The sequence below is a fragment of the Tinamus guttatus genome, unplaced genomic scaffold (assembly GCF_059628265.1).
Source record: "Tinamus guttatus ecotype Peru unplaced genomic scaffold, ASM5962826v1 Tinamus_guttatus_pri_ptg000260l, whole genome shotgun sequence".
In the NCBI taxonomy this organism is placed as follows: domain Eukaryota; kingdom Metazoa; phylum Chordata; class Aves; order Tinamiformes; family Tinamidae; genus Tinamus; species Tinamus guttatus.
This window is the reverse complement of record NW_028288794.1, coordinates 1,722,786-1,744,613: the sequence shown is the minus strand read 5'-3', so window position 1 is coordinate 1,744,613 and position 21,828 is coordinate 1,722,786. Positions and strand designations below refer to the sequence as shown.

Sequence of the window (21,828 nt, the reverse complement as noted above, 5' to 3'; positions counted from 1 at the left end):
TACATACAATTAGCCTGGACAATATGTTGCAATTATTGCACCAATCATTTTTTTTCTGCTGTCTTTTAGGTCAAATTAAGATAATAGAGTCTGGTAAATATGATATTTACACTAAATGTCTATAGGCAAATGAAGTGGCTTCAGTACAACACAGTCTTTATACAAACTTCCAAGAAAATAAGAAATCCTTCATTGATTCCCTTTGTACAAAAAAATTGCCAACTTTGTCTACACAGTAGAAACTGAAGAGGCAAAGTTTGTATTCTAATATATGTACTTATATAAATGCATATATGGAGATATATATGCACACATGTATATGCACAGATGTCCATACTATATAGATATTCAGAAACACAAATGTGTATATGCATATGTATATATACATAAGAAAAATGTGTGGTTTTAGTTTGCGTCATTCAGGAAGAAAACATATCCCAAGTTAGGCAAAAATCTTCTGGCCATGAAGTCAAATCAAACTTCAAGTTCATGAGCTACGCGGGTGACAGGGGCGGCCGCGGAGTCTTTGGCCATCAACCGTAGAGCTTCTCAGTCTTTAAAACAACAGTCTCCATGTCGTGGTAGCCTTTCCCATTTAAATGTTCGCTGGTGCAGTCGTGGTTGTAGCTGTAGCCCTGAACGTCACTGATGGATGAGACGGTGTAGGAGGCCGTGCGCGTAGCGTCTGAATGGCTGAAGCTGTGCTCAAATTGGATTTTGTACTGATTCCAGTGTCTTCTCAAAACAGCTTGGACCTACGCCAGGAAACAAAGGAAAAGAAATGCACATAAAGCACTTGGAAAGATATCCTTGATGCATCCTGAATGCCAGAATAAATGTTGCTCGTGGTAGTAGACGGTAAGCTCGCAATAAGCTTTTAAAATCAGGGTCCCTACATGCGATATGGCACATGAGACATTCTGAAAGAACTACAGTTCACACAGGCATTATTCCTTGGCAAATTTGGCAAGCTATAATTACATTTTACATTGCTAGTGTATTAGGTGCTCAGGAAGCGCACAGATTATAGATGACATTTAGCAGCCACAACACAAATTTCTGCCTTTTCCCCTATGGACTCAAGTCCCATGTGGACAGAATAGAATTACAGATGTAAATGGTCATTCTTTTGATACTCATAGTTAAAAGGTCATATCATCAGCAGCTGTGAATCCCTTTACTTCCATTGAGCTGTGATTTGATTACAGCTCTGATTAAAAAAAAGCCTTTCTTTTAAAATTTTTGACCATGCTTTAATCAAAAAATTAGAAGTGCTATTTCCTGACCTGTGTTCAGCACACATTTCTGTAGTGGTTAAAAATAAAGCTGATTAAAATAGTTGAAGGCCCCAGCTTGTTTACATCCCACTGTTTATCATAGGCTTCCTCTGCTACAACATGGTTAAACACCTGTGCATACTGGATTGCTGAAGAGTCACATTAATGAAATTCACATGGAATTAGTTTCTCAGGAATGATGCCAAGGGAAGAATGGTGAGAATGCCAATAGCTGTTGTTGCTGCTGTTTTAAAAGGTCTCTTCTAAGTACCAGCTGTCAAAAATAACTGTCCTCAGATCACAAATATTTAATTTCCTCTTCAGCAAGTTTTGAGCTTAATGACAGGTTCTTCTGCGAGCACCTCCTGGTGCAGGCAGTGACTTTCAGGAAAGCCGAGGGATGCACATGCACGTCCACCCACTAGCGCTGGCCTCGCTCAAAATCAAAGCCTTCATTTCACTTGGACAACAAACTAAGCAGTTAATAATCATCCATGGTTAAATATCAATCTGTGGGTAAAGATTTTTAGGATTTTTCCATATGGCTTGAGGGTTTCTTCTGTGTTGGCTCAAGGTTCTTCTAACACAATGGCTTCTTTTGTCTACTTTTACTCTGGCTTTGATTATGAAAAATAAAAATAAATAAAATGATGCAATGTTTAGATTTACTGCAGTCTGGTATTGAAATACCATATTAAGGAAGCACTTCACATTCAAGCAAAGAAAATGTTGAATGGTGAGAGAAGCATCTAATGATTAACATAAGAAATTAATATTGTTTGACAAACTGACCTGTACTGCACATTAGCGCTGGAACTGACCCCCCCCCATCCCAGGCTGCACTGCCCAAGCAACATGCACATTTTCCTTGGCCTTTGCACTGTCAACAGGCCATATCTGCTATTTTTTGGATGCTTCTTATGTTTCTTTTCACTACAGCTCTCTGCTGCAGTCCATTTTATTATCCCTTGTGGACCGGGGTGGCCTGCAAGCCACTGCGTGAGCAGGGTTGGGCTCCTGGTACTCCATACACAATACCAACGGTACAGCAGCAGTTGGGAAATACTCAGGTATGGATAAAAGGAAATTACAATTTTCTAGCATTTTCAATTGCTAATGTCCCACAAAAGAAGTTTTTTCCCATTGACTATTGGTATTGAAATTATGAATGACAGTGTTAATCCATAAATTTACAGCTGCAAAAATAGCACAAAAGTGTTAACACCAGCCTTCGATGCCTGGGGTTTGGTACAGTTTATAGGAGTTGCTGCTATGATGGGTGATGGTGAAGAAGCACCTCATGCACCATAACCCAGTCGCAGTCTGGCGCTGTGTTATGGAAACAAACACACACCTGCCTGGAGCCCGCCCGCCAGAAGAGCCACCTTCCAGGAGACAAAGGAAGCACTTTTTTTCCAGACTTTTGCCTAGCTACACTGTCACTCCTCCCACGTTGTACCTTACTGTTCCTGTTGTTTATAAGGCAATAACTTTCTTCTTGAATACAATGCAATAAAAATGCAACGATCTTATCAAAGTGGTGGTTGAAGCACTGAGACTAAAACAGTTAGAGGCACAGACTTCCACGCTGACTAAGGAGCAAATATATACACTGACCCAGGCCTAATAAACTGTGAAAAAGTTTCTCTATTCCTCTCTTCTGCTTGTTGCCCTTGGCATAAATAAATAAATAAATAGCTCAGACATATGCATCTCTCAAAAGAAGAACTAAAATCCTGAAAGTATTAGGAAGTTCAGGTTCAGAGGAGGAAGAAGGGTGAATCTGCTTGAATCAGTTCTTATATTGGCCAAATATTTAGTGCCTAAGTAAATATTACCCTGCAATAAGTTTGTGTAAGCACACTGAAAAAAAAAATTATGACATCTGATTAAGAAAGCTAAGGGTTCAGTCATATGAACACATCTGCTTACAGTCATAAGGAGCAAGTGCTCTCAATGTAGAACAAATGAGCAAGCAGATGTGCAGGAATACGTGCAGATAATAGTTCCTGCCCTGTCAAAAGTGCTGGAAAGGGTTAGTTGGATTTTTTTTTTTTTTTTTTTTTTTTTAAGTGGTTTTCTTTTGCTAGCAAGATTCATAAGAAAAATTTGAATTTGTGTGCATGTGTTTTTAAAAACTGTCTGCCGCAGCAGTCTCTGAGCCTACAAGACCTTGTAGGTGTAAAGCTTGGGCGCCAGTTTCTAGTTAAAAGATTATCTGCCCAATGCAATGAAGCCCTAGGATAACAGATGCCACGGTGATGACTTCCTCTGCAGACAACTGGCCCTCTCCGGATATTGAATTACATTTTGCTTTATATGATATCTACCGAGGATTTATATCAAAGCAGCAAGTGTCCTCTGTTCCTTGAATAATCAAGAGATGTGGATATTTCTCAGCACAAGAGAGTCAGCCCTTCGGTACTTACAATGCCTGGAACTATGGCATATTCTTTCCCACTTATTTCCCAATCTCTGCCCTTAGTAGCAAGATTTTTTCTTTTAAAAGTTGTTTATAGTTAACAATCAAATTTAGGAATTAAAAAAATTGCATGTATTTTTGGCTTACCACATCCTTAACTGCTGAAATATAACCAAAATGTTAAAAAATAAAAAAGTAGAACAAAAAAAAACTAAAAACTTTTACCTCTCCATTAAAGAAGCAGAAAATTGTAGCCACTAGTAGACCCTGCAAAATAAAATAAAAAGGTTTTGTTTGATTACAGACACTACAGATTTCTTCAGGTATGTGATAATTTCCTGATAAAATTCAGATATAGACAGCAAACAACAAACAAACCTAAACCTTGGGAATTATTTCTAAAGATGTACTAGTAAAAACAAGTGGGTCAGCTATCTACCATGATACATATTTTTTCCTTAAGAAAATTCAGTGGATTGAGAAAGTGCAAAATATTTATAAGCAGGAATATTGCCTAAAGACCTTCCCATTGCAAACTGAAATGAAGCGGTTGTTTTTCCTGCGTTTGCCGAGCGCGCGGCGGCGCTACCTGGTAGTGCATGAGGATGTGCATCACGTAGTCGTAGACCTCCTCGGCGATCCGGCCCTCGGGCCGCCACGGGAACAGCACAAACTCGATGCCCAGCAGCGGAACCAGGATCAGGGTGGCGCGGACGGCCTTCATGTAGAGGTTGGACTCTGCCTTGTGGGTATCCTTGAGCTTCGTTATAAGGACACGGACGATGTTTAACAGGAAGAAAAGATTCACCTGTCGGAAAACAAAATGGCAGTGAAGATTCTCTGGAAAAAAATAGATACACTGTTCTGTGAAACCAAAGAAGAAGCCAGCAGAAGAACACTCATAGTACATGGATGCCACTGATTATATAATACACAGACCTTCAAGAGTCTCTTTTAGAATAGTTCTAAAATCTTTAAGAGACTGGGTTCTGACATTGAATATTTATGTCCAGGCCTCTCATTTATTAATGAAATAGCCACCCAGATAATCTTATAGAACCTTGATTATAATAATAATAATAATAAAAAAATTCAGCACTGCTGCTATTTCACAGACAAAATCTTGCAGTTCTTTGTAGCCAGTGCTTTTGATTTATTTTACATTAAAAAAAAAAAAACACTGTGCTGTTTCATAGAGAACAGCTTAACACATAGACATAAGCGAACACTATTTAAAACCTGGCCTGAACTCCACACAGAAGACCATGGCAATGCTTGAGCAATTTTGTTTTGTAGGCAAAGAGTGCTGTCCCCAAAGCCCTGTGCTATACCTGAGGAAAAGCAGGTTATGTAGATACAGACCAACCTGAACAGTTTGGTCTGTATCTAAATAGTGTCTTAAAAAAGCTCCTGGCTTTTTCCTTTTCAAATATGACAGATTTCTGGAGAAAAGAAATATATATTTTTTTTTAATTAAAAGGGAAATAAAATTGTAGGCAAGACACCTCTGCAGGGAACTGTAAGCTCCTGCAGACAAAGAGCAGATCTGAAATACTCCCACAGTGGCTGTCACATGGTTCATGTCCAAATCTTTCAACAGAACGACCCATGGGGCAACCTATGAGACTTCATTCTTATGTATTATGGAATTTGATCCAATTCTTTTCTCCAGCTTTCCTATCCTAAAGTTTGTTTGTTGGTTTTCTTAAGGGAACTCACTTTCTAAATGAAGTGAGCAGAATGCTAATTGCTTTTCAACTCCATAGTTACTAAACCTTTCTTGCATTTTCTTCAGTTTCACCAGAAAAGATCTGAGGTCACAGCAATAGAGACTAAAACTCTTTCAATATTCGTCGCTGTAATTACACAGAAAAACCTATGCATACATGTATGTACACACACACCCACCAGCCCAAGCGAGTAGCCACAGCAACAGTAAAGCTTGGGACAATTAGGCTGTATTTTCCTCTCTCTCAGTGTAGCAGCAGCTCCTTACAGAAACCAGAGCTCAAGCAGAACCTGGGGACTCAGCTCATGCCAGTGCCTACCACAACGGCCACCAAGGCAGAGGCTACTCAGGACACCAACTGTGGGAGGCAGAAATCCAGATTTTGGTTCTCTTCTTACTCCAAGTAATTGACTACCCTTTTAGATATTTACATAGACATTAAAGAGAGAGGGGAAAAAAGCATCTCCCAGCTCGTGAAAGCAGGCGGGAGGAAGGCCCCTCCATGCTGAGGTGACGAGGGAGCCGCGTGGCGCTGCGGCCTGCACAGCCAGGCCTGGGGCCTGCCCTGGCCTCGAGGGCTTCCATGCCAACCAGCCGTGTGCCGTTAAAAGCAACGTGGCCCTGACGGATATGTTAACGTTATTTATATTTAACTTACATGCTATTTCAATCAATTGCAACAGGAAATCATTCTACATAGGAAACTACTGCATGAGCTACTGCTGGAAGCTTCCAGCTACATTTTAGCTATGTTTAAACAACCACGATCTCCTGCTTCCCTCTTAAGAGATTTATTTAGATTTTATGCGGCCCAGGTTCCTTATCCAACTTCCTATAGTACAGGCAATAAGTCTTTCCTCATAGCTAAATTTAGACCTTCTCACTTAATTTCTGTTAGTTCAACATCTCTCAAATACAGAGCATTCAGTCCACTGGTGTTTAGGCAGAATGACCAATTCCTATAAATTAGCATTCGAGAACTGTTAAGACAAAAGCGCAGCAACTAGGAATAAAATGCCTAGCAAAAGTTTTTCATTTAAGAAAGGCTAAATGCACAAAGTCATTCCAGTTGTACCACCTACCCACCAAAACAAACAAAACACCCCACAGAAATAAACTTGTGAAGACTTTTCAAATAGAGACTAGGACAAGCAGAAAAGATAAATGAGGCCAAGCAGAGTCTCAGTAGAACTATGCAGCACCAATTTGGGTCATAAATACAGTGCGATCAGGATGGACTGGATTTTTATGGAAGTAATGAAAACTTGTCTCAGTTTGATTAAGTTATGTAGACCATTTTCATATTAAAGCAATAGCTGGCCAGTGGAACTACTTCCAAAATATTATCTTCAGATTGACTGTGATGGTTTGTAAGCTCCAGAGAAGTCCAGTTGTGCTTGCTGCAGTATAAACACATAGTAAGATACAGACAGCTCCATAGTTATACAAAAATTGAATCAAACAAGTCGTTAAAACAAGGCTGAGAAAGCAATCTTACATTAGAAAGAATTAAATGTTATTGGAGCCAATACTGGAAACTTAGTAGCTTTTGGGTTCTGCTTTCAGAATTGTCGTAAGCATAGCTGAGCTTAAAATTCAACAGGTTCTGCAGTTCTTTAGAGGAAAATTACTCAGGATCCTGAAATTTCTACTTCTCTCCATGCCCAGTTTGTGCTGGGACCATTCTTATTTGGATTTAAATTCTTTCTTGGTATAAACAGAGAATTCTCAGATCAGAACACTCGGATATTCTCAGACCTGTCTAGCAGTCATTGCCTGTTTTAAGAGCCATATGGCTGCAGACCTGAGCCTGCTTGAGCCCGGCTTGCCTGGGCAGAACACCTGGGCATGGCCCTGAGGACACGTCCTGTGTCTGAGCGCTGGCCATCCCCGAGGCTGGGCGCACTCGTGCTGAGTGTTCAGCCTCCAGGCTCCTGCTCTGCACCAAGTCCAGCTTCTACTCTTGAAACAGGTCAGGGAGAAAGGCAGAAACACAAACTGGGGGTCCTGATCTTCCTTGTAGGACATGTTCATGGGGCACTTGCACTGCTGCTCCTGCTAACATCTGCATCTTTACAAGGCTGCAAGGTTAAGGTACTAATATATAGTATTATTATGCAGCAAAATAAACATTCCTTTAATGCTGTTTATACAAATAATGGCATTAATTATTATTTTTCCAATGGCACCAGTGCAAAATGTAACAAGAAAGGTCTGAAAAGCATATCTGAAAAACTACACTGAAATCAATACTGCTATCGCTGAAGTTCAAATCTATTGATTTTCTTTTTTTCCTGCATTTTGATCAATATTTGCCTAGAGTAAAAGTTCACATAACACCAGCAGCTACTGTTTCATTCCCACACTATTTTTCTTTGGTTGTGGTTGCTTAGACAAAACTTTTGCAATTAAGTGGGCAACTGAATACAACTTCAATCAAAATGCAACTTATGTCTGCTCCCATTTAGAGCTTCTTTGACCTGGATCTGACCGTAGTTACATAATAACAGGGATTGTAAAAGCAGCGTTGTTGTTAACTTTATGTAACTGTAGGATTTTCAGTGACATACAAGAGTTAAAGGCCTAATTCCCATTGGCTTTTGCCAATTCTCGCTGGCACCCCTTGGACATCCCCTTCATGCTCTTTGAGATCTTGCTCCTGCTAGTAGAAACAGTGTTGTTTCCCTTGTTATCTAATTTGCAGTTTAATATTGTTGCTTAAACATCTACTAAAGCAGGTCATGCTTAGTAAAGTGTGAAAATTGTATCTGGCAAGCAAGCTGCTTAAGCAAATGAAGGTTCTGTTCACACAGCCTAAACACATGCACTTATCTTCTCCCTTCATCCCTGGCTTGTCTTGTTCTCAATTGACATACTAAATTTTATAGTTGCCAGAAAGACGAGAAACGCTTTTAAGGTATTTTCATACCACACATCACAAGCAAAATGTGTAGTTGTGTTTAATCTTCATTATTCCCACATGCATTTTTCTTGTCTCAGTACCATAAGTAAATATGAAAAGCAAGAGAAACATTTTCAATCAGCTTCTCATGAAAAATATAGGCATATCAAGGGTAGACACTGTGGCAGTTTACAGAGGAAATGGACATAGATTCCACCAAAACCACACACCAAGGAGGTTATTAGGCCTCCAGAATGTCAAAGGACATTCCTAGTGTTGACTTCTGCAGAGACCTAACACCTGACATTTTGAGATTAGACTAATCCGGTACATTTAAAATCAGTAGGAGTCTTGTCACTGTTTTCAGTGTGACTTTGTGGAGGTCACTGCTGGGAAGGAGAAAATGACTTAAATCCTATAATTAGGTCACTTCATGGAAGGTGGTATAAATCTCAAATTTTACAGTGTGTAAATGCAGATAACGCAGAATAGCGTATATGTCACTGAAATGAGCAAAAACTCCCATCAACTTCTGTGAACCCTTCTGCTGAAGACAAGAAAGGCTAAAATGATTTGGATTTGGTTTCAGGTATGCAGATAAGATGTCTTTACGTGAATGCATGTGGCAGACCTGACTATTGGGACAGGGCATTAGCAGTAATAATCCCCACCTCAAGGGCCATGATCTCAGTTTCATGGGCAGAGTGTTCATGCACATCATGGTATCAGTGCATTCTTCAAACATAAATTTACCCACTGATTTTCCTGTGAAGGAGCATGTGGCAGCCTGGCAGTCACAAGAACCGCAGGCTCTGACAGGTCTTTGGGGAGAATTCTCTATGCACAGACTGAAATGGTTTCCAAAAGTCTACTGAATATTTTCATTCTTAATGAGTTTCCCTGCATAATCTGAAAAGCCATAAGGAAAGTCAGTAGACATAAAATGCCTTTGTCAGGTCAGCTTGAAGATTCTGCTACAGTAAGAGAAATGACTGCAGCTAATTGAGTTCTGCATGTAGACAGCCTCTACAGTGCAGTGCTACCTGCATTATGCACTCTTAGATACTGATTATGTACATAGTTGTATAAGTAACTACATATTAAACATCGGTGTTTCCTTTTGTTGCCCACCTATTTCTATTTAACCATAACATGACTGAATTGCATACATTAAATTCAGCCCTAATACATTTGTATCAATAGAGTTTTTTGCCTAGAATTCTAGGTTACCTGCCTAGAATATAATGGCTTCAAGTAGCAAGGATTTGTGCATGCTGGCACAAATCCTAGCACTAATTATGCTGGCAGGATTCTGCTCTCTAAAAGATTACGGGAATTTGTGAAGCCAAGGAGTCGCAAAATCTCAGCAGCCAAAGCACACACTGCTGGATCAGTAACAGGACAGGGGGAGTCACGCATATTTGCAGAACTACTTCCCTTGCTCCGTCCCTGAGCTCCTGCTCTGCCCTATACTGATTCCCACCTGGCGTCAGTCCTGTGACGGGCAGCGGACCTCGCTCTGCACCCCAGGCAGGTCCAGCCTGGCAGCGTCGGCCTGGGCAATCAGAAATGAGGACTGAAGTACGTCAGCTAAAGGGAGGTTTTGAACGTGTCTCTCCAGTACTCCAGGCAATATTTAGAACCTCCTTGTCACTAGGACTTAGATGTAATGACAACCAGTACCGCAAAACCTGAGTTTCTTGTAGGACCATGATATAGCTGCTATTAAGGTCAAGACTTGTTATTTTGTGTGTCTAAAGCACCCTAGAGGGAATGCTGCAAATGACAGTGACCTGTAAATGTTAGCCCTAGAGCCCAGGCTTAACAATTTCTAAGATCGTGAAGAGTCAGGAAACAAGAAAGAAAAACAAATGATCTGAAAAATGCTTACCAGTAAAGCAGCACAAATAGGACCATGGATGATGTACAGCAGATGAGTATCAGAGCTGATCCAGCAACTAGAGAAAGAAAAAGTAATATTTGGCATTTTATTATTTGTTCTTTTCCTTTTCTTTTTTCTTTAAAGAGGACATTTTGCAAAGCAAGTGAAGATGCTACTTACTTGTCATTGTAATATAAACTTCTTGCAACAGCATGTATGCATGCAGGGATCAGTGGAAAACCTGTGAAGGAAAAACAACATTCACTTTATATAAACCTGGCTAATCACTAGGCAAATTTGCATCCCTTACAGGAATCTTCTGTATTTTCAGCTCACTCAAACTGTATGCCTGCAGAACAAATAGAAACTTAATTGATCCCTGCAAACTTATTTTCCTCAAATTTCACTCGGAAACAGGTATGAAGCCTTATTCCCACTCTCTTACCATGAAATCTACGGCAACATAAAAGAAAAAATAAAAAGGCATATTAAATTATAGCTATTTAAAACATAAAAATCAGCCCTTAGTAACAGAGATTTTTTTCAGACTGCAATTCACAGTAATACTTAATAGATAAGTGTATATGTGCTCATAATTGTAATAGAATGATTAAAAATGCTGATCATGTTTTTACTGGTATTTACTGGATATTCATAAAACAACACTGCCTGCAAAAATATTTGAAAATGGACTATGGAAATCATGCTGACTTAAAAGCTTTCTCAAGGAAAAGAAAGTAGTGATTTGGGATGCTTGACATCCTACCTATACGTGATTTTCAGAAGCTCCTGAGCACCCCTGGTCTCAGAACTACGTCTCGTCTGTGACTGCGGTGAGACAGATAGGAGCAGAAGTACCAGGGCACGTTACAGCTGAACGTTCTGTGCTCGTACACTGAAGCTGAGGAAAAAGTCCTCACTTGCACGTTGTCAATGTGCTGCTCTGCAGTATCTGAAACTACCGGGCTTGACTTGTTCGTTTTGCTAGTTATTACTTCAGGTCTTCAGCTAAAGCGATTCTGTGTTTGCTTAGTGAACAATACGGGTCAAATGGAACTGCTGGAAAAATAAACGTCTAACCATGTCATGCCATGTCTAACTCGGGTCTGACCCTCCACCCTAGACATGGCGAGACTTCTCTGAAAACAAACATTCATTCCTGTATAAACATCTTGGAGATGAGGAACAATGAATAATTACTTCTTAATGTCTTTTTTATAATAGAAGACTTATTTTCTCTATACAAAGGAGGAGTCACTTCCTGCCTCCAGAAATGCATAATCTCTCGTTCAGCAAAGATAGAAGCACATAGAGCTTCCTGTGTTAACATTTCTGAGCCTGGTGAGCCCCCACACACAGAGGAGCATGTCATCATTGTTCAAAGCTAGCAGCTCAGAGAGGAAAAGGGACAGAATGTTCACGTTTTTATGAAAAGCACATCTTAATGAAAAGCAATTCAAGATAACAGTGGCCTGAAAATATAGAATATGAAATTGCATTACCCCAGCCAAGCAGGTAATACCACAGCAAGTGTTGTTTCTCAGCAAAAACTGCCACCACAATGAGAGTATGCAGGTAAATGCCTTCACACAGCATCCAAAAGTAATTGCAGCCCATTAGATACAGGTAGATGAACTGGGACACTTTGCAACTAACCTGCAGAAAAAGCAGAGTACATAAACAACATGAATATTTAAGTTGCAAAAATCTCTGAAATGTATTTGTAAAATGGAAGAAAGAAAATGGAAGAAAAATGTCAGCAAATATTAGTATTTATTCTGCTTTTCTGTAACTATGCATTTTATTGTGACGAGGTCTGTAGTTGAGCCTGTATTTTATTCATCACCATGGGAACGTTGAGATCCTCAAGCATGATGGCAAGGAACAGTAATGACATTTTGCTTTCTAATTGCCAGAATTGTTTATTTTGACCATTCCAGCCAACCAGCACCCTTAAATTATCCAATGGTAACTGCACTAGAAAATTCACCTGGTGTAATAATCCCCTCTGTTATACTAATCACTACAGGTAAGTATTCCAGAGAATTAATTACACTTAGAAAATGCTGACAATACTTTGAGTCTTAACATATTCATAAGAATCTGCATGACAGATTTTGGTGGGAAGATATTCTGTTGGCATAAATGTATATTTAGTCTCAAAGTACACTAAAATACTTTTCAATTAAAATATTATGCTATAGCTCATTGTAAGGACTAGAATATGGGGTTGTGAAAAAGTAACAACAGATAATTTTGTTAAATTTTGTTTTGGACAGTGTGGATCCATTATTTCCTCTGAGATTACTGTGTGGAGCAGAGACTGGATGTATTACTGGCACTTAGCCTAAAGCTAATCATAAATCAATATTGTGTCACCGTGTTCTGCTCCCCAACTCACTTGTCAATGGGATTCTCAGTTATTTCAAGCCTACTTTTATGGGCTTTTACAGGAGAAAAATAATTTTTTCGCAGGCGATTCCTAGAAGCTCTGTAGTTTTGCCCTAACTTTCACAGAATTTGAACTTATCTTCCAGATCTAATTAAAAATAAAGCCATAGTTAGGGAATTTTGTGGGTTTTTTTTCTGTATTTAATTTTCATTTTTTTCAGTTGCTCTAACACTTGTCTTTTTGGAGAGGCTACTCATTTACACTTATCCCACTTATCACTGTTATCAGGGAATGACAGAGACCCTACCATTTTTTTTCCTAGTCTATTAAATTTGGAATATAAGAATCAGCTTTATCTCCCCTCACAAACAAACAACAAAAACATTTCTCATTTCAGCTGAAGATGGCAGAGCTTAAATCATAAGAAAGTAGTTAACAGACTGAGAAATACACTCAATGTGTACTGCCCTTTCTGTACTGCCTTTTCTTGGTGGATTAAATCTGTCATAACCTCCCTGAGATCATCCAGAATATGCTGTTTTCTTGCAGTTCTTTCAGTGCAAAAGAGATCTGCACAAATTCAGAGCAGTTCAGTAGGCTCTGTCTTCCAGGGTATTTTATTATCTAAAAATCTCTAACATAAACTGGCCAAATCATCATAAGACGTCTGTTGTGGTATATAACATGGATACATCATTACTGAACATTTTAACCTCACTATACATCATTTACATCATTTCACTACTATTCAAATCTTCCTATTCTCTTCTGCATTGCTCAAGTTCTTCACATGCAAATCAACAAGGCTGCCAAATATACTTCCACTTACTGGATTAGTTGCAACTAACTCCTGGTTGTTGGCAACTGCAGTCAGTGAAATTATCGTTACAACAGAATTGCAAACAAAAGAGAAAAATAGATTTTTATGCAGGGTAATCCTTTGGCAACTCAAGCTCCTAGAAAAGAGAAACAAGAACAAATTAATACACAGGGGACAATTATGTGTACTTGGGGACAACTCTGAAATTTTGAAATACCATAGCTCTTTACTTCATGAAGTCTCACATTAACTCTTTCTTCATCTCTAGTCCAAGTATAATAGAAGTAACTTGAGGTCACAGTTTGCCTTTATCTTCATTTTATTTGACAACAGAGGGCAACACATATATTCAGTTCCAGGATATTTGAAATGGTTTTGAGTAAGGATAATATAATATATTTGAGAAGATTTATACATTTTATTTTTAGTGACAGAAGAATGTTCTAATTAACTATCAAAATTGAAGAAGTCTGTCTATATTTCAATTTAACCAAATCTGTCTAGAGTTTGGAGGACAGTTCATTTCACTCACGTTCTCAATCACTTTCTTTCCCTAATCCTTCAACTAGAAAGATAATGAGATCTGTAAAAAAGTGTGAATCTTACCTTGACTTTTATATATAATTAAGTTATATACAGAGTATAGAATACAGATACAAAACAGTAGAATTGTATTTATCTGTTATTCCATATAAATCAGGCCTGTCCTGGTGCCGACGCACGATGCAGCAGTGCTGCCCATTGCAGCAGGATGACAGCGGTAGAGGGCATGGCGGGAAATGCTCTTTGGGAGCTTCGGACAAGACATCTACTGCAGCCTGGGTACAGGAAGTGCTCAGGGAGTCGGGCCATATGGTTGCACCTATCTGCCCTCCATTTTCTAGCCAGGAACACTTAGCACTTTCGTTTGGAAAAATTAAGTGACTAACTAGAGGAGGGAAAACTGTCATGAACATAAGCAACTGCTCTTTGCTGTTAGAGATACCAGAAATATGTTGACAAGATCAGCACAGGACAAGTCACGAAGGGAAACAAAAATCCATATTTTTAGACATTTCAAACAGCATGCCTGGGAAAAAATGAGGTATGGACATAGGCGATTCCTTTTTAACTGTGGCGTGTGAGGGAACATTGAGCATTGCAGAGCCTGCACATAAGCCAGTGAGAGCTGCTGAATTCCATTAAGAACATGACAGACGAAAGAAGAAGGTAAATGTCTCCTCTGAACAGAACAGCCACAAGACTGGCTGCGGAGGGACCGTGCTCGGGTGTGTAAGTGCTGCAGCAGAGATTCCTGCAAAGCAGCCACTTTAAATTAACATCATTCTTTGAATCCATCACAAGAAGGGAGCATGGAGTGCCCCACGGACACATCCAGTGAAGTCAGCGGATTCAGATCTGCACGAGGATCAGGGAGACGGGGCAAGTGCAAGTCCACCTTGGTGCCCTTAGCCATTCCAGGCTGTTTCACTAAACATGGGGAAGGAAACCGCTCCAGAGCCACTGCTAGTCAGACCGCACAGGGATTAACTCTGCAAGAGCTGCTGCTCTCCAAGGCCTATTTGCCTGAAGGAAGCAAAGCAAAGCAAAGTCCCAAATACAGAGAACAGCTATGAATATCAATCAATAAAGTATATTACACTAGTTATTTTGTAATTGTAGTTTTGTCTTTGGTTTTGATGTCCAAAACACCAAGCTTTGATTATTATAACACATATTCTATATTGTTGGAATATATATTTTATACATGTAAACTATACCTACACTTTATATAAAATTATAATATATTTTTCTGTGTTATCTGTAGAGAGAGAAGACACACGAGGCTCCAGCTCACAGCTCTGTGACTGAGTCCTGAACCCCCGGGGAATCTGTCTGCTCTTTGTCAGGCTGGAGCGCGGAGGCCAGGAAAGGCACGTCCCGCGCGGGGCCATCTCCCAGGTCATCCAGCAGCTGTTCCTGTTGGATATTCCAGCACACCCACCCACACCCACCTCCACCCATGCATGAAAGGATCACAGGACAAGAAACACGAAGGCAGGACGGATGACTTTTAAAAACGAAGACTGCTTTCGGTTATGGAAGGATTTCTTCCTAAGCCTCCACCCTCCCTCTTCTCTTACTCCTCTTTTGTCTGTTTTTCTTAATGACATAATGTCCTCTAATCATTTAACTCTTGTAATTATGATCTAAGAGAATGACCTATCACTAGACTAAACCTTGTGCAATAACATACAAATAGTCCTTCAGCTAAATGACATATTTCCCTTTCTAATTATATTCTTGTATATCAAGGCACTATGGAAAAATGCTTTTCTCCAAATTTACTCAAAATAAAATGGGTAAAATTTTTAAAATTTCCAGCTTTGTTTGTGAGCTATTTTTCTAATGCATTCAAATACTGCAGAATACAAATACTGAGATCCACATATGCACTTAAGGGGAATTAGGTGTTCAAAGGAAATCAAAGTGATTTAAGGATTTAATATTTCTCCATCAATCTATAATCTTGTCAAGGCTAGTGGTGCTAACCTCTGTGAGTGCTGATGTGTGACGTGATTTGACATGATGACACTCGTCAAGTCCTGTATCCGAGGTGTTTGGAGTGTTTTGGTTGTGTTTTTTGGGTGGTTCTCTTAAAAAAAAAACCCTAAGTTTTCCCTTGTCTTTCTAATCAAATTAAAGATATTCCGGTAGTCAGCAATCCAGCAAATATAATCTGAAACTATGGATGTACTAAGAGAAAAAGTTACATGGAAATATGACAAATTCAAAGGCACTCCTGAACATTAACACCACCAATAAAAATCCCACCTGTTAAAGTCATGAATTATTATACAAACTTTATCCAATGCATAATACATCCCGGTATTAATCTAGATCCTGAAATACCCTTCTGCTACTAAAAATACTTCAGAGGAACTGTACATCCCAAGAGAACATCTTGTAGAAGACTTTCTTTAGCTTCCTTTGAATTCTGTAATTTCTATTTATATCCCAACATATCCACAGTCTAGAAAATGCGGTTTGTGAGTCAGGATTCTTTCCATTTCATTCTCTGAGGATGGAGGATCTACCAAAGGGGGAAATAAAATCCCCAGAGGGTTTGATAAAATAGCAGGATGGCAGCCAAGCAGATCAGCTGCTTTTGCAGGGAGTGTCTCAAACCAAGATGAAATTAGATCAGTTTTCATATTATAATAAGCTCACAAATGTGAAGTAATAAATGGATATAGTTTTCTGAAATTGGCCATTATGTTACAAGTTATTGTGACAGCAGTAACATACTGCTCAGGTTTTCCTGTGAGAAAATACTGTGATATCTGTTGGTAAACAGAACATAAGTGTCAGAATCTTTTATCCGCCATTGCGATGTCTGTTTTTATTATTCCCATTGCTATGATTTATCTAAGTCTTAATTTCTTTGCAATTTCTCATATTATGTGATTAATTACTTTCGAATGTTGCTCTGCCAATGTTCTGGTTTCCACTTGCTGCTTAGTTAATAAGTCTGCCCCATCCTTGGCATGGCCACTCCTTAAATTTGTAAGAAATTCACAATAGCTTTAATACTTTCGTATTATTAAAGAAGACAAAATAATCTATTATTGAGCTTCTATCTTTTCCATGAGCTCCATAATTTTAGTGACACTTTTCCTTACAAGCCATTGTTCAACAGATGATTTCTGTTACTTATTTCTTTGTAATTGTTGTAACTATTTTGTAAGTTATAGATATCTGTAGTGAAGACTTGGAGTTTTAGATGTCTGATAAGTGATCTCTTATTATAATATAATCTGCAATGTCAAACTAATATGCTAACTTCAATTACCTTCTTGCCCCATCCTGTTTGTGTTGAAGTATGTGAGAAACTAGGATTATTGTAACCATTAATATTTGATATAAGTTTTTAAATATACTTACTTAAAATAAAAGAATATGCCAAGGGAAATCAGAAGTGATGCAATTGAAAGACCATGTCCAATGATGGCCAGGTAATACAAATTCAGAGCAGTCTGCAATAAAAGTAAAAGTAAATAAATAAATAAAAGCACCTGTGATGCCTGCAGAACTGTTAGAGATAAAGCATCTACTTATACACCTCTGCTACACAGGAAATGACTCTAATAGGATTAAGAAAATAAAATCATTACAGATAATGAGTCAAGTCCAGAATCTTGTGAATGAATGTTTTACCAAAAAAATCCACCACTACCACCAGCAAAAAAAAAAAAAAAACCCACAACCAACCAAACAAAAACACAACACCACTCTCTGTAAGATACAGAAAATATATATTTAAAAAAAAAAAAAGATATTTTTCACCTTACAAATTATCCGACTCTGCTCACAGTCCTCACCGTCTCTCTGGTAGATGTACTAAGCCCAAGTAAAGCTTTGCTTGCACACTTGCTCTGTCCCTGGCTCTGCTGGAGGTGGCCAAGCACCCAGCACCAACCCTGGAGAGGCGCAGCCTCCCCTCGAGGTCAGCTCCCTGGCACGGGTCACACACATCCACCTCTCCTACCTTCACTTTCTCGTGCGTATAGATATTGCACTGCGTGTAGTTTGTCCATGTCCTGTTGCTTTCTGGGTGTCTAAACCAATTCCCACTTGGGTCACAGATCTTTGTAACTTTTTCTACAGTCAGCCAAAGTGGTTGGAAAGAAAAACAGAAAAGAAAAACACAACGGTCAGTGCTGAAGCGCTGCTTCCTGATGCTCAGTATTTCATGAAAAAGATTGGCAAGCAAATGACAGTTTTATTAATAACACTAGAGAGACTTTGTATGGTACTATGAATTCTGAGAAACCAGAGGCTGTTGCTTTTGCTTGGCAAGAGAAAGTGATGATGTGTTTTTCTTAAGAAAACAAATAGATTTCTTTCCTCCAATCCAGTGAATATCAAAATATATCAAACTGACTGTTAGAGAACTACCAGATTAAGTGACAGGAATATTTAAATGCTTTGCTTAACATTCAGGATATAAAGTGAAGTTTGACATCTTACTGATATAAATCAGAACTGGGCAGGTAGGAAAACATCAAGATAATAGGAACTGCTAAAGAAACAGATTGGAGAATTTCTGGGATGACACAATGATTACTATCCAGTCAAAAAGAAAGGCATGAAGGGAGCCTGGGAAATACTAAATACAGCATAAGCATATGTAAGTCTGTGACATTTTCCACATCATCGAGATGGAAAGTTTAGACTACAGAAATAGGAAAAGATTTATTTGTGGGAGAAACTTGTGTTGACTTCAACTGCAAAAATGAGATAAAAGAATTAATCATAATTCTGTCTGGTTCATCCCTCAGCATAAAGAACGAGGGTATAATTTCCTGATTCATAGAATCCTACAAGAGCATTTTGCAGAAAGGAGAAAAAAAAAGCCAGGTATTCCATGTGATAAAGGAAAATATCATTAATAAGTATGGAATTACTGTAATTCTGGTACATTAATGATTTGAGTTGGGCAAACAGGAAGTATCGAGTATCCTAAACCTCACTTTATTAAGAAACCAGTTGATGTCCATGCACACTGACCTGAGGGGTTGAAATCCTGGAAGTAGTCGGGACACCGCTGCACTGACACTGTTCCTGCAGCAACGTCGCTCCAGCACAGCCACCCATCCCACGTCCTGTTACAGTAAGGACCTAGAAACAAGGAGACACCTGATAATAAAATTACAACCTTTCTTTCCTAACAGTCTTCCCAAAGTAAGAGGTGAAGAACGAGGTTTTTCACTTGTAGCAGTCAGTATCCTTCATAAAAAGGAGAACGGAAACATGAAATTTAACAAAATATAACTAAAACTCCACTTAATACAAATAGCTCCTTACATATATATATATGCATTTCTTTCATTAAAAATTAAAATGCACCATCATTTAACTTGAATTTACAAATTTAAAAGCCGCACCAGATCTATAGTAGTGCTAGTAGATAAAGTAGAATATACGGATAAAGTAAATATGTAAATAAAAGTGAACAAAGGAATTCACATAATAAAGACCTTTCAAGATCATTTGGCTGATTTCATTTACACTTTGGATGCATACGAAGACTATGCCTACATTTATTGGCTCACTGAAACCGCAGTCGTGTCCTAGAAGCCATGAGGAAGCCTAGAAGCCATGCCTCAGTGTCCCTGTAGAGCCTGTTTAAATACCCCCTTGCACTACAGCAGATTTTAAAAACTAAAATATCCCTTGTGAATGAGCTGAGATCTTATGACCAACCCCTTTTGCAAAAGACATGCAGAAAGACTAAGTCTGCAAGTTTGATAATGTCTTTCAGATCTTCCTTCATTTTTCTTTTTTCAAGGCGTAATGAGCTCTCCCCATCCAGTGCCAAGGGAACATTTTTCAAACATCTTTTAACTCTTTCTCGCCTCAACATTCTGCAGCTTGTCCAGATCCTTCTGAAAGGTGGCGCCCCAAGGGGGCATAGGCCTACACTGCCATACTCACATCCATGCTGACCTCCAGACCTCCAAGGAATCATCTCAGAAGGGGAAAAGAAGTCACTGTAAAAGATGCGATTACCTCTGCTTCCCCCCGCAAATCGTTCAATGTTTTCTGAAGGTGTAAAGTCAGAAAGAGTAGGCACAAGGACAGGTAGAGCTGTTGAGGTTAGCTCTGGACGAGTTATCAGAAAGAGTTATCATTAAGATCATTAATCACATTAATTAGCCCTCAGAACAGGGCAATAATATCTGTCAAGATGTTTCAATTTTTAAAGAAAGAAAATATCAGAGATATAGAGGTATTACCAGAGCAGGAAATAAAACAAATTGAGAATATTGATTACTCTTTTTAAAATCTGCATATCTACTTAAATGAACGTTTTATCTCTTACAGAAATAAAATCAATGAGTAAATATATCTGTTGTCATTTCCCTTTGGAAAACTAAGTAAGAAAATAGTATCTCTACCTTCTTTCCTATGGATAGGATCCTGCATAATTTTCTGGTAGCATTCATACTGTGCGGTCATAATTTTGTTCCGTGTAACACTCAGTTGAGCGAAGTCCTCTGTCAAATTCTGATGCCCTTCGGATGGGATAGCAGCGGCAAAAAACTAGGAGGAAAAACCTTGTTTTAACAAGTCAACATTACATCTCTTCCTGTGCTAACTGATTTAGATCTACTACCCATGTGCAAACTCTGACAGAAGCTTCTTAAATTTCAGTAACTTAAAATATTGTATTTTATACACTATCTTACTAAAGGAAAATGAACTTAAGGTATTACTATAGTCTGATTTTGTGTTTTTCAGTTTCGTTTATGAGTTCTTTCTGGTGAATCTTGACACATTTCTTTTCAATGTGCATGGGGAAATGCTCCTCAAGTCAGAAGCACATGAACAGTTTCTGCAAAATCCAATGAAATACATTGAAGCTGAATTATTTTAAAAAGGCATGTGGGACTAGACCCCAAAATATGTTTGTAAGAAGACTCAATATCCTGAAGCTTTTGGCTTGCTTTGAGCTGTTTGATTTCTCTATACTCTTGTGAAATATAAAGATAATGCTCAGAATACTAAAATGTATCCTGAAGAAACTTGTGATATGAAGGACATGACATCCATTTAGTTTGAATAACCAAACTGAAAAATAAAGTAGATCTTTTCAAAAAAAAAAAAAATCATTTCAGAGGGAAGCTACAAAAAATTAGGGGAAAACCAAGTAACGGAAATATTGTAGCCTGGTCATGTGTGGGGCAGAGCTAAAGGCTTCCTGGATCTCCTCTGAATCGGAGTGAGAAGTCTCCACTGGTCTGCATAGCCCTGCTCACAGGTAACTCATCAATTGCTGCCATAAAGGTTCGCGTTAGCAAAAAGGCTACTCTGGATTCAGCAGAGGTAACTCGCTATTTCTGTTCCTTTCCCACAGGAATTAAAAGCAGGACACAAGCCAGGTAACAATCTGGCTGTATGGACAATTTACCTGAATGCAAAATGAACTGTTTCTACATTTCCACATTAAGAGTTATTCTGTACATGTGTTAAAATGGAAAGTGTGAATATGATTTTTAAAAATGGATAAAACTTACCACAGTAGCAGATAAGAAGAGCAGCAAAAATATGATCCAGTTTGTTGCCATTTTTATAGCTGGCGCAGTGTATTGGGTACTGTATTCAAACGTACTCAAACTGCAACGGAAAAGGCAGAGGAAGAAATTTAGTAATTCACGAAAGCCCAAACTGGTACAAGACTTCATATTTTCTTTCTCAGTTGGAACAAATAAGCAGATATCTACTCAATTTGTATTTCTGACCCGGCAAAGCTGTGTGATATACATGGGATACAGGATAGCAGCAAGGTCGTGTCACAGGTGTCAGTGGGCGCGGGGACGGCCACCCTGTCTCAGCCAACATCAGTCCCGAGAAGTTCTCC

At 38.8% G+C, this 21,828-nt stretch overlaps 1 protein-coding gene across 1 annotated transcript; it reads right to left on the bottom strand.

Moving 5' to 3' along the window:
• Nucleotides 1–533: 533 nt before the first annotated feature.
• On the bottom strand, nucleotides 534–21,584 carry CALCRL (calcitonin receptor like receptor). Its single transcript, XM_088526977.1, has 12 exons — nucleotides 21,485–21,584; nucleotides 20,366–20,510; nucleotides 18,975–19,085; nucleotides 17,953–18,065; nucleotides 17,349–17,440; nucleotides 13,434–13,560; nucleotides 11,715–11,868; nucleotides 10,393–10,453; nucleotides 10,222–10,288; nucleotides 4,289–4,507; nucleotides 3,925–3,966; nucleotides 534–755 (listed from the first exon to the last, which is right to left on the bottom strand). Exons 1-12 carry the CDS (start codon nucleotides 21,533–21,535, stop codon nucleotides 534–536), a joined length of 1,404 nt encoding a protein of 467 aa, XP_088383103.1. The 5' UTR covers nucleotides 21,536–21,584.
• Between the last annotated feature and the right edge of the window lie 244 nt (nucleotides 21,585–21,828).

Coding starts and splice junctions, on each gene's coding strand:
- CALCRL (XM_088526977.1), bottom strand. CDS start 21,535: ATGGCAACAAACTGGATCATATTTTTGCTGCTCTTCTTATCTGCTACT. Junction 20,511..21,484: donor TCTTCTTATCTGCTACTGTG/GTAAGTTTTATC, acceptor TTTTCCTCCTAG/TTTTTTGCCGCTGCTATCCC. Junction 17,441..17,952: donor ATACGCACGAGAAAGTGAAG/GTAGGAGAGGTG, acceptor CTTTTATTGCAG/ACTGCTCTGAATTTGTATTA.